General features: G+C 52.5%; 2 protein-coding genes across 6 annotated transcripts in view; one reads left to right on the forward strand and one right to left on the reverse strand.

Moving 5' to 3' along the window:
- SMARCD3 (SWI/SNF related, matrix associated, actin dependent regulator of chromatin, subfamily d, member 3) overlaps positions 1-2,124 on the forward strand; it is a 38,691-nt gene extending 36,567 nt beyond the window's left edge. For both annotated transcript variants that reach the window (XM_031665018.1, XM_021936430.2), the window contains 5 exons: positions 575-672; positions 851-986; positions 1,349-1,471; positions 1,598-1,699; positions 1,941-2,124. In XM_031665018.1, coding sequence (XP_031520878.1) covers positions 575-672; positions 851-986; positions 1,349-1,471; positions 1,598-1,699; positions 1,941-1,994 — 513 coding nt within the window. In that variant the 3' untranslated portion in view covers positions 1,995-2,124. The remainder of the gene's footprint in view (positions 1-574; positions 673-850; positions 987-1,348; positions 1,472-1,597; positions 1,700-1,940) is intronic.
- CHPF2 (chondroitin polymerizing factor 2) lies at positions 131-9,049 on the reverse strand. Of its 4 annotated transcripts, XM_031665016.1 has the most exons (6): positions 6,817-9,049; positions 5,465-6,029; positions 4,489-4,671; positions 1,899-3,726; positions 1,343-1,495; positions 131-1,079 (listed from the first exon to the last, which is right to left on the reverse strand). In XM_031665016.1, exons 1-4 carry the CDS (start codon positions 7,077-7,079, stop codon positions 2,419-2,421), a joined length of 2,319 nt encoding a protein of 772 aa, XP_031520876.1. In that variant the 5' UTR covers positions 7,080-9,049; the 3' UTR covers positions 131-1,079; positions 1,343-1,495; positions 1,899-2,418. The 4 variants fall into 4 exon arrangements, with proteins under 4 accessions (XP_031520876.1, XP_031520877.1, XP_003896932.1 ...); XM_031665017.1 differs by having other exon boundaries at positions 131-1,064; positions 1,343-3,726; XM_003896883.5 differs by having other exon boundaries at positions 1,343-3,726.
- Positions 9,050-11,987: the final 2,938 nt, after the last annotated feature.

An 11,987-nucleotide genomic window follows, 5' to 3' on the forward strand; every position in this document is an offset into this window, starting at 1 on the left:
CCTGTCCTATCTACTCTCCTGGGCAGTTAGGAAAATCAAATTGCTGCAAAAGTGATTCAGCAAAATTCCACCAAAACAGAGAATATTCTTATTAATGCATTTAAAAATAAATACAGCAGATAAACCTGAGGAGTTAAAACAGCAGTTGATATTTATTGGGCACTTACCATGTGCCAGGCACTGCTCCAAGCACCTTATGTGTATTAGTTCACTGCCTTCCCACGGCAGCCCTAGGAGATGGGTATTCTTTCCATCCCCACTCTAGAGATGAGCCCTGAGGTGTTAACTTGCTCCAGGCTGCATAGTAAGTGGCAGAGGCAGGAGTGATACATACACAGGCTGACTCAGGGCCCGCACTCTCAACCCCTGCCCCACAATGACCCACCCCCTACCTTGTCAGCCGTATGGGTGGCTCCACTGCCAGACCAGCCCACCCCAATCCCATCCCCATGCGCACTAAGGAATCAGACTTCCTCTCAGCTTCTTGCAGCCTTTCTACAACAAAAGGATCTACAACTGCGTGATGATCTCTTCAAGAAGAGTGATCTCTCTCTCCCCAATTGTCCTGCTTCAGATTTTTGATTGTCCCCGGCTGAAGTTTTCTGAGATTCCCCAGCGCCTCACAGCCCTGCTATTGCCCCCTGACCCAATTGTCATCAACCATGTCATCAGGTGAGGTGGCCCCAGCTTGCTTCTCAGACCAGGGAATGATCTCGTTCCTGCCTTCCCTGCCCCTCCCTCTCCTCCCACTCCCATCTCTTCTCCCTCCCTGTTGGATCTGCCCCAGCCCCTGCGCCCTGGGGCCTGTATGAGGGCATCGTGGACACCAAGGGCTGGACTTCCCTGGCAGCGTGGACCCTTCAGACCAGAAGAAGACGGCGTGCTATGACATTGACGTGGAGGTAGAGGAGCCATTAAAGGGACAGATGAGCAGCTTCCTCCTGTCCACGGCCAACCAGCAGGAGATCAGTGCTCTGGACAGTAAGGTGGGGCCCAAGCCCAGAGCCGGAGTGAGATATTAACCCAGAGATGATAGAGGAGACTTTTCCGAGACCAGGGTGTGGCTGCAGATGAGCAGTCTGGGTTAAATTAAAAAATTAAAAAAAAAAAAAAAAACAGAGAGACCAGACTGCGGGCCAATGGGGCACAAATGGCCCTTCCATGCTGCTTGGAGTTGAACCTCATTCCAAGTTTAGTTCTGCCCATCCCCTCCGCCCCTGGGACTTCAGAGGAATCAGGGGCTCTGAGGGGTTGTCCTTCACAGGCCTCCCCTTCCCTCCCACTTCCTTTTCCCTCCTCTCCCACATCACCACAGCCAGGTGGAAAGCATCTATCTTTCTACCTGCAGATCCATGAGACGATTGAGTCCATAAACCAGCTCAAGATCCAGAGGGACTTCATGCTAAGCTTCTCCAGAGACCCCAAAGGCTATGTCCAAGACCTGCTCCGCTCCCAGAGCCGGGACCTCAAGGTGAAGAGGGAGACTCAGGGAGTACTGGAGTGGAAGACAAGCACATCGGGAAAGACAGTAAACGTTGTACTCCAGGGGCAGGTGAGGGGATTCGGGGCTCAGGGCTCACCCCACGCTCCCTCCCAGGTGATGACAGATGTAGCCGGCAACCCCGAAGAGGAGCGCCGGGCTGAGTTCTACCACCAGCCCTGGTCCCAGGAGGCTGTCAGTCGCTACTTCTACTGCAAGGTATGGAGGTACCCTTGCCCTAAGGCTTCCCCCTCCTCAACTCCAAGAGAAACCTCCCTGTTCAGTTTGTGGGCAGCCCTCACAGCTCCCTACAGTAAAGCTTCACCATACCGCCTCACCATGCAATGGCCCTCCCTGCTCCCAGATGCTCTTCCATGGCAGGCGGTGTCAGTAGGTGGGGGTTGTCCTGATCACTCACCAGGAACACTGACACCTGCTCCTGTTCTCACTTCCTCTAAAGATCCAGCAGCGCAGGCAGGAGCTGGAGCAGTCGCTGGTTGTGCGCAACACCTAGGAGCCCAGAAATAAGCAGCACGACGGAACTTCCGGCCGTGCCCCGGGCCCCAGTGCTTTGCCCTGGGCTCCAGCATCACTCCTCTGCCACCTTGGGGTGCGGGGCTAGATTAAAAGTCATTCATCTGACAGCAGCCGCGTGGTCATTGGAAACTGGGGAGGGTCGGGGGTGAGGGGGGGGGAAGGGGGAGGGAAGAGGGTGAGAAGACAGTGGGTCCTTTTGGACAAACTCCCCATACCCTTCCCTTGGATTCTCCTCACTCAATTTTCCCTAGACCTAAAAAACAGTTTGGCAGAAGACACGTTTAATAACATTTTCATATTTTAAAAATACAGTGACAATTCTCTATCTGTCCACCATCTTGCCTTGCCCTTCCTGGGGCTGAGGCAAAGGAAAGGTAAGGAGGTTAGGGCCCTGAGGCAGGCTAAGTGCTGTTGGCCTGCTCCTGCTCAAAGAGAGCCATGGCCAGCTGGGCACGGCCCCCTAGCCCCTCCAGGTTGCTGAGGCGGCAGCGGTGGTAGAGTTCCTCACTGAGCCGTGGGCTGCAGTCCCGCAGGGAGAACTTCTGCACCAGCCCTGGCTCTACGGCCCGAAAGAGGTGGAGCCCTGAGAACCGGAGGAAAACATCCATCACCTCCAGCCCCTCCAGGGCTTCCTCCTCTTCCTGGCCTGCCAGTTCACCTGCCAGCCGGGCTCGGGCCGCCAGGTAGTCAGCATTGTAGAAACAGCCCTCTGCAGAAGCCTGCCGGTCAAATCTCCCCGCTATGGGAGCCCCCCGGGAGGGGTCAGCACCAGGAGGGGAGGGGGGGTCAGGGCCAGCCCCCGGGGCCCCTGGGGGTGATCTCTGTGGTGACAGGGCGGGATTGAACTCCTGGAAATGAACTGGAAAGAAGGCCTGCCAGCCAGAGATGGCATTCATGCGACAGCGGTTGAGGACTTCAGGCCCAGGCCTCGTCCACACAGTGGTGAGGAAGAAGAGAGTATCCACAGGGTGCTTCTTTGAGACCACGTCCATGAGTCGCACCTGGGAAGGGGCCTCTGCTCGCACGGCGAGCCAGGCCAGCCTCGTCCCAGGGTACCGTCGCTCTAACTCAGCTGCTGCAGCCTTCACCCCAAGAAATGGGTCTGGAGCTCCACGGCCACCTTCTCGTGGCCCGTAGACCAGCAACAGAGTGAGCAACGCATGTTCTCGTGGCTCCAGGACATTGGCTGCAAAGGCCTCGAGGAAAGCCGGGGCTGCAGCAGCTTCAGCCACCAGGAGCGGCAGCACCAGCTGCACTCGGGTAGCCTCAGTGACATAGGGCATAGGTAGGATTTCCACCCGGCTCAGTGGCCGCAGTAGGCTGACCCTGCGAGCCAGGGCCCGCCGGTGCCCACGCTGTGTCACACATTCCAATAGCAGGTCCAGGGTGTACTCCATGCCCCGTGCTGGGTCGAAGCGCCGGTAGCCGTTGAGCAGTCGCTGCTTCTGGAAGCGCAGGCGGGGCTGATAGCGCCGATTGAGCTGCTCCAAGGCAGTTTCCAACGCATCACCCACGTCCGCCCTGCTAGCCCCCTGCAGCGGACACTTGGGAGCCCCATCTGCACAGGAGAAGGTGTGCTGCTCTGTGAAGTAGTCCCAGCCCAGCACCTCAAAGCGAGAGTGCGGTATGAAAGGAGCAGGGAGCCCAACGGGCCAGCTCAGCCCTGCCTCCCCTTCGGGGGTCAGCACGGTCAGGTTCCGGATCTGAGCCTGGGTTGGAGGGAATGCGCCTAAAGTTAGTGCCAGCTCCAGCTGCCTGGGCTGTAAGATTCAAACAGCTGAGCTCTGTCCCAACTCCATCAACACTTAGTGATGGGTCCCTCGCTAATCACTGAATCCCTTGTACATTATTCTTCACCTCTAAAATGCAAACAGACAGGAATCCTACTCGCCTTACACAAATGCCATGAGGAGGAGGTGGAAAATGTGCTTTTTGCACAGGTAAAAATATCTTGAAATAGAAGCTCAACAGCCTTTCTCTCTCATACCCAAAGGACTCACATCTTCTTCATAATCACACCCTTGTTTTCATCTATACTCCACCTCTGCCAACCCCGACATTCAACTTGAGAATTCTACCTTCCACCCTTGGGCTTTCTTGGGACAGTTCTAGAAGTTAAGAAACTTCAGTTTTTGCCTCCCCAGTGGACAGGCACTATTGAGGAAGAGCTAAAACTATTCTGTCTGAACACTGTGCGGAGCTTCCTGATCCTCAGAGTCTACTTGCAAACCCCTTTAGCTGCATTCAAGTTGTCCTGGGAGCTTACCTTATGATTGCTTTGGACCCCCAAAGACCTTAGTCCCTATAGTTGTTTTAAATGTAAGTATGGTCAGCCTCTTCCTGCCCTGCCATTATACAGGGCCTAGACCAGCCCCACTGCCAGCTGCTCGCTCATTGTACGCCTGGACATCTCAGGCTCTCTCTGACCCTCTGACTGCAGTCCTCTGCCCACCTGCTCCTCTTCAGCTCACCTGCAGTTGTTCTATTTCACTGTAAGCCCGCTCCAACTCCAGAGCGCTGAAGCGTTTGTGGAGCCGGTACATGAGGGTACCTTCGGAGACAGGGTGCACGGCGAAGGCACTCAGGAAAGCCGAGCTCCCTTCCTTTTCAGGGTCCCTATTTTTGGCCAGTTCAAATGAGCGATACTGCTGCCCCTAGAGGGACAATCAGACCAATCAATGACACACACAAGAGCTGCCAGTCCCAAACCACCCTTAACCATACTCAGTGTTCACGTCTGTTAGCACTGCTGCGTTAGAACAGAGGACAGAGGAGGCACCCTTTCCAGCACCTCGCTTAACCCCAGTTCTTTCACTGCCCACATTTTGGAAAGTAGAAAGTAAGTAGGCAACTAAGGACACTCTCGGCTACTCTCAGTGCACTGTCTATGGGCTAGCCCTGCTCTGCAAGGAGCCGTCACACAAATAACATATTAAAAGTAATAAGGATACTCTCTTCCCCCAAAGATTCCCATTGTTCCTCAAGGGAATGAAAGAAGTAAGCCAGAAAATCTTCCCAATACTTTGGTTTGAGAGGATGCGCCACCTCTGGGTTCTTCCACTCTTCTCCGGGACAATAAACAGGGCAGCTCTCTGGGCTGGAAAAGTGATCACCTCACTTCTCTGGGGAGTAGCCATCTCTAAGACATGCCCACATTGCCATAACTGAAGTGCTGATATCGGGAGAGGTGTGGAGGGCAGGGGGGCAGGGGAGAAGGACTGGTGAGTAGGAGCACCCTTTGGTCTTGCTTACGGGTTCCTAACAAGGTACCACTTTTGATAGCCCCAGGTTCTCAGATTGCCAAAGGTGAGCAACAGAGGGCCCACGGGGGCGGTCAGTGGCCAGGAAGGAGGAACAATGGCCTCCAAGGTGCTGCTGGGAGGAAAGCTAATCACTCATCCCCCACTAGCTTATCAGAGACCGGGAATGACTTGAAAGAGCTGTCACCTGGTGCTGTGAGACACAGCCGACGCCCAGAGAGTCAATGAGGCAGCGTCCAAGCCACTCGTCAGGACGGGCACTGAGAATGTCACCTCGGCAGCCATCCAGATGTGGCCGCAGACGAAGCAGGAGACTCCGTGACAACAGGTAGCCAAAGCCCCCATGACAGTACCGGGCCTGCTCGCCTGCGCCAATGAACTCCTCCGCCCGGCCTAAGTACAGGTCTTGGTTGATGCTAAGGTGGCCAGCAAGGGCTGCCAGGCGGGGGGCCTGCACATATGTGTCATCCTGCATGATGAAGAACCAGTCGTAGTCAGCTCCAAAGTGTGTGTGAAGGTGGCGCAGGGTCTCTGACATGAGCCAGGCGGGCCGCTCATCCCCATGAGACACCACCTGCATCCCTGCTGGAGCCCGGGCCCCCCGCTGCCCAGTGAAGTAGAGTAACCGAGGGAAGTGATGGGCCACTGTACGGTTCACAGCCACGGCCAAAGTGGACAGTGTAGCTCGGGAGGTCAGAACAGCCACCAGCAACCGCTCACGGGAGCCCAGCTCTGTCTGGATGTACCGAGTCCTGTGGAGAGACCGGTGTGCCAAGGGTCAACTCCCTAATCTTTAGGAACCCAGCTTATTCAGTATATACATCCCCCTCTAGAAGTGAGTGAGCTGAGGCTGAGAAGGGAGAAACCTCCTTCCTTGTCAATATTAATTAGGTACTCAACTGAGTATCCACTAAGTAGCTGACATTGGAATTGATTTGGGAAGGGAGGGTGTCTACTATGGATAGACTAGATAGGTTAGATGCAATTCCTACTCTGTTCAAGAACATCGAACCCTGGCCGGGCGCGGTAGCTCACACCTGTAATCCCAGCACTTTGGGAGGCCAAGGCGGGCGGATCACCTGAGGTCAGGAGTTCAAGACCAGCCTGACCAACATGAAGAAACTCCGTCTCCACTAAAAATACAAAATTATCTGGGCATGGTGGTATGCGCCTGTAATACCGGCTACTCGGGAGGCTGAGGCAGGGGAATCACTTGAACCCGGGAGACAGAGGTTGCAGTGAGCCAATATTGCACCACTGCACTCCAGCCTGGGCGACAAGAGCAAGATTCCATCTCAAAACAAAACAAAAAAACAGAAACAAACAAAAAACATTGAACCCTAATTTAACACCAATGAATGTGAGACTTTCTAAGACCTGAGAAGGAGGGAAAATACAGGAAGAAACCATGATGGAAAATAAGCCAGAATTGCTCCAAGTTGCCTGACGCCGATTGCCAGCGGAAAGGCAGTGGCAAGGATTTACACCAGCCCCAAACAGGGCCAGTGTCTGGGGACTATGCATACATGTTGCTCTCACCTGAGCACCTTCTTGTAGGGCTTGTTGGGGTCCCTGTAGTAGGGGACAATCCGGGGTTTGAAGTCTTCATCACTTTGGTCTAGCCGAGCTCTCGAATCTGGATTCTGTGGCCCTCCTCGCTCCCCCACAGCCTCGACACAGGGATCTTCTCCCTCCCCTTGGATCCAGGAAACCCGCAGGAGGCTCAGGCTGCACCCCAGAGACAGCCCTAGGATGAGGGGAAGCGCTGGCCGCAGCAGGGCCAACAGGGAGCTCAGCCGCATGGTGGTAGGCCCTGCCAGGTGGGTGCCCAGGGGCACAGCCCCAAGGATCAATGGATTGATGGGTACCAGGCCAGTAGTAGGCTTGCAGTTTTAACCAGGGAACCTGGGGTCAGTGAGGCCAATGACAGAGCAAGGCCTGAGGGCTTCCAGGCCCAGCATCCCCAAGAAGATTGTCCTGTCTTCACAACTCCTTCTGCCTGCTCTTCAAAGGTGAAGGTGTCAGATCTAACCCCCAGCCAAAACGGTAATAAATGTAACAATCAAAGTCACTCACACTGGGATTATGGTCTGTCTTCCACTAGAAAGAGGAGGAAGTAAAACTCAATACTGCCAAAGCTAACCCAAAAAGGAGCACTACACACATCTGCAGACTGGGCCTAAGTCAACAGATGACAGCAAGTGATAAGAGGTTAGGGAAAAGCACACGATCCATCAAAACAACAGCCCTCAAACAGAGGAGCCGGAGCATGCCTCTGGCACCGGTTCTCAGGCGGGCTACTGCGGCAGGCCCGGCGGGCACAAGGGAAGGGGTCAGAGCCTCTTTCTACTCTGCTCCCTGCGTGTGAGGAGACGCAATGGCTACAGGAAAGCGGTCAGGAGCCACTCGCATGGCACACACAAGTTCTGCCCACCCGAATGAGGTAGATCGGTGACTCAGCACTGACAGCCTCTCAGGAGCGCCATGGCCGATGAAGCCATCTTGCAGGGCATTCTCCTCGGAACCCCAGCTGCTGAGGAGACAGCAGGCACGGACTGGAACTCCTACTGTGTGCAAGCGATTCGGTGCCTGGTTTTACCAAGGCCCCAGGGGGCAAACGAAACAAACCAAAAGCAAACAGAGGACAAGCAGCAACTAGAGACAACGCCAGGGTCCTGCGAACGCAGAGAGAAGCGCGGCCGGCTTCCGACAGGACCCCTGCCGGGGTCCCAGAGCACCTGCTCTACCTCTCGGCGATCAGAGACCAAATCTAGCCCTAGAACGAAGGCCCAACGCGAGTCTTCGCCGTTCGTCTCAAAACAGAAACTGGCCACGTCACCGGGCTGCTAGGAAGGGGGCTCGGGAGTCCAGCTCAGGTCGTTCTGCGAGTAGGGGTCGGAGGTCGCGGCTGGGAGACTGGGGCACAGACCTCGTTCTCGGGCCCGTCGGCGGGAGCGGAGGCCGCGCCAGAGACAGCACCGAGGCAGCGAGCGCAGGACCAGGAGGGATGCCCAAGGCCCTCGGGGAGGGGGCCCGGGTTTCAGGGCCGGGGCCGGCGGACGCCGGATAAAGGACGGCCAGGGGCTCCCGGCGTCCAGGGAAGGGGCGGGGCGGAGACGTGGGGACCAAGAGCGGCGTCCCACACGCGCCTGGCAGGGAGCAGGGACGGGGAAGGGGGAACAGACCCCAGTTCCCGCTGAAGCGCCGGCTCCGCTGCTGCAGCCGCTGCCACCTCACAGCCCCTGTCCGCAGCTTCCTCTTCCGCTGCCTGTCAGTCACCCGTCTCTATGGTGACCGCATCCGGCCGCTCGCTCCGCCCGCGCGCTCTCTATGGTCGCTCCCACGGCTTAACCGCACAGCGCATAGCAGCCTCTGCCAGGATGCGGGCTGCCTGGCCCCAGCCGGCAGCCCCTCAGTAAGACGCGTCCGCCCCCACATAGGCGAATCCAGGCAAATCCAGAGTGGACCAAAGCTGCCCCGTAGCTTGGGCTGAACCCTATCAGTCCTGGAAAAAGCATACCCCCACCCTCGAGAGCGCTTTTCTCCCAATTGGCTGGGGAATCCCATCAGCCTTTCAGTTGCCTAAGAAATGTTTGTTGTTTGCCAGACACGTACCTAAGTTCCGGGCATCTTCGTGAGTGCTGGGTAAACAAGTGGTGGACGAGATGGGCATGGTCCCTGCTCTCAGGGAACTGTAAGTTGAGGGAGACAGGTAATAAACACACTTGACATAGCAAGAATAAAACAGGTAGAAATCCCAATCTGTGATAAGTACCATTGCAGAAAAGCACAGAGTCCTGTGGAAAAATCTAAACAGAAAGTATTAAATTAGATTGGGAATTTGGTAATGCTGAGGTCCAGAGGTTCAGGAAGAGTTATCCAGACATGAAGTGGACAGTTTTCCAGGCAAAGAAAAGAGCACCGGAATGTCCTGAGAGAAGAAAGAGATTGGCTTGGAGAAGAACTGGGAAGGTCCAGGGCATCTTAGAGCCTGGTGAGGGGAGAACAGCCCAAAGTAAGGCTGGGGAACAGGGAACAGGTAGGGTATTCGGACCACCACAGTGGTTCCCCAACCAGAATGGCACTCTCCCTAAGGAGCAATTTGGAAATGTACGGGGCAATTTTGTTGTCAAATGACTGGGGGAGAGGAGCCAAGGAGGCTCCGTGTCTTGCACATTGCAAGATAGTATCACACAAGAAAACTGTCCTGATCCCGCACAGCTTTCACATGTCCTACTGAACATTCATATAGGTTAAAACAGAAAAAAAAAAAGGAAAACACTGGTTATAATCATCTGATGTGCCTGTGTCTTATATACAAAAACAAAGTAATCTTGTAGGGGTGTGAAATGTGCTGAATTTTTAAGGAATGTAACCACCATGTTAACAGAAGGAAGATTATACTTTGTTGTGTTCAGGAATTTATTCGGAGTTACCATTTTGGAGAACTGTGTCACTGACAGCAGTGTTATTCATAGCGTTAGGTCTGCATGTCTGCATTTGCACTGCCACAGTCAAGGTGCTCCTATGCATAAATACAAGCATCTGACTAATTATGCTTTCTAGCATACTGAAATAAAAGTATTATCTTATTATAAAGGATTTCCTTTATTTCTTCTTTCTGCTTTGATTCAGACACTATAATTTTTTTGAAATTATGTATGTAGTTAGGCCATACCATCTATAAACTTCATTTCAAAATAGTAAATGGGGAGTTGTAAAAATGTTATTAAAATGCAACATTGGGGCTGGTAACGTTAAGAACCACTCAAGAATATCTTGTATGTATATCTTATATAGATACCATTCTAGGAGTATATACGATAGAACTCACTGATCTATTGCCTATCAGCACGTGTTATCCCTGTTTTAGTCCCATCCTTAGACTGCAGCTGAATCTTTTCTCATCAGCTGGCACATGGTAGGTGGTAAATGACTTGCTGGAAGAGACTCTGGGAAACAGCAGAGACACTTAGCTCAAGGTCAGAAGATTTCTAGTCCAGCGCTGTCCAGTAGAAATCTAGTGCAAGCCACAAATGTGAGCCATATATGTTGTTTAAAATTTTTTAGTAACCACATTTTTTAGAGTTAAAAAAGGTAAAATTAATTTTAATATTTTATTGTATTATTAAATATATCCAAATCATTTCAACATGTAGTCAATATGAAAAATTATTGATGAGATATTTTACATTTTTTATGCAGAATATTTGAAATCTGATGTGTATTTTACACTTAACAGCAAATCTCAATTCAGACTAGCCACATTTCAAGTGCTCCATAGCCACGTATGGCTGGAGGCTACCATATTCAACACTGCAGGTCCAGATCCTTTTCAGTTACTAAGTTCCTAGGTAATTCTCCAAGAGACATTTCCTTCCTTGGGTCTCCATTTCTTCGTAATTTAAACAGAATCTAAGCCAAATGTTCTTGTTTCCAGCACTGACCCGCTGTGATTTTTTTCAAATTTAGCCAGTCCTTTTCTTCTCTCTCTTTACTCATCTCCTTTTCTCCCCCATTTTCCCATTTCTCTTTCCCTATTTCTTCTCCCCTCATCCCAAGTTCTTTTCTCTGGCTAAACCCAGGGCGGGGTGGGCAGGGGGAGGGATGGTGGCTCACACCTGTAATACCAGCACTTCAGGAGGTTGAGGCAGGAGGATCTCTTGAGCCCATGAGTTTGAGCCCAGCCTGGGCAGCATAGGACGACACGATCTCTATAAGAAAATTTTAAAATTGTAGCCAGGTGCAGTGGCTCATGCCTGGGATTGTAATCCCAGCACTTTGGGAGGCCAAAGTGACTTTGGCAGATCGTTTGAACCCAGAAGTTCCAGACCAGCCTGGGCAACATGGCAAAACCTCATCTCTGAAAAAAAAAACCACACACAAAAATTAGCCAGGCATGGTGGTACTTGTCTGCAGTCCCAGCTACTTGGGAGGCCAACATGGGAGGATCGCTTGAGCCCAGGAGGTTGAGGTTGCAGTGAGCCATGATCACGCCACTGTACTCCAGCCTAGGCAACAGAGCTGCCCAGAGCTGCTTGTCACCTTAGTTTCCTAATCTGTAAAATGGTAATAATACTCACCTCAGAGTTTGTTGGCGGTGGGGGGGGGGAGGTTAATGTGATGGCATAAATGAAAGAGCATAATAAATATTGTTCTCTGTAAACCACATTTTTAAACGAGGCTGGGAAAGGAGAAGCATATTTCTCCCAGGAGGCACAGGCACTTGAATCTGTGTTTTTTGTTGTGTTTTGTTTTTTGAGACAGGGTCTTGCTCTGTCACCCAGGTTGGAGTGCAGTGGTACGATCTCGGCTTGCTGCAACCTCGATCTTCTGGGTAACTGGAACCACAGGTGTGTGCTACCACGCCTGGCTAATTTTTGTATTTTTTTTTTTTTTTAATAGAGATAGGGCTTTGCCATGTTGCCGAGGCTGGTCTTGAACTCCTGAGCTCAAAACATCCACCTACCTCCGCCTCCCAAAGTGCTGGGAATACAGTCACGAGCCACCACGCCTGGCCAAATGAGTGCTTTTTATGTGATCCACAATCATAACTCCTTTGCTTCATACAGAAGGGGTTTGCAGTCATTTAACTGTATTCTTTTTGTAACTATCATTCCCATTTTGCAGAGGAGAACATATACTTCGCCCAAGGCCACACAATGAAGCGTAGAACTGGGGTTATGCTCTTAATTATGCGATGTCAAGCA

This window comes from Papio anubis, chromosome 4 (genome assembly GCF_008728515.1).
Source record: "Papio anubis isolate 15944 chromosome 4, Panubis1.0, whole genome shotgun sequence".
NCBI classification, from domain to species: domain Eukaryota; kingdom Metazoa; phylum Chordata; class Mammalia; order Primates; family Cercopithecidae; genus Papio; species Papio anubis.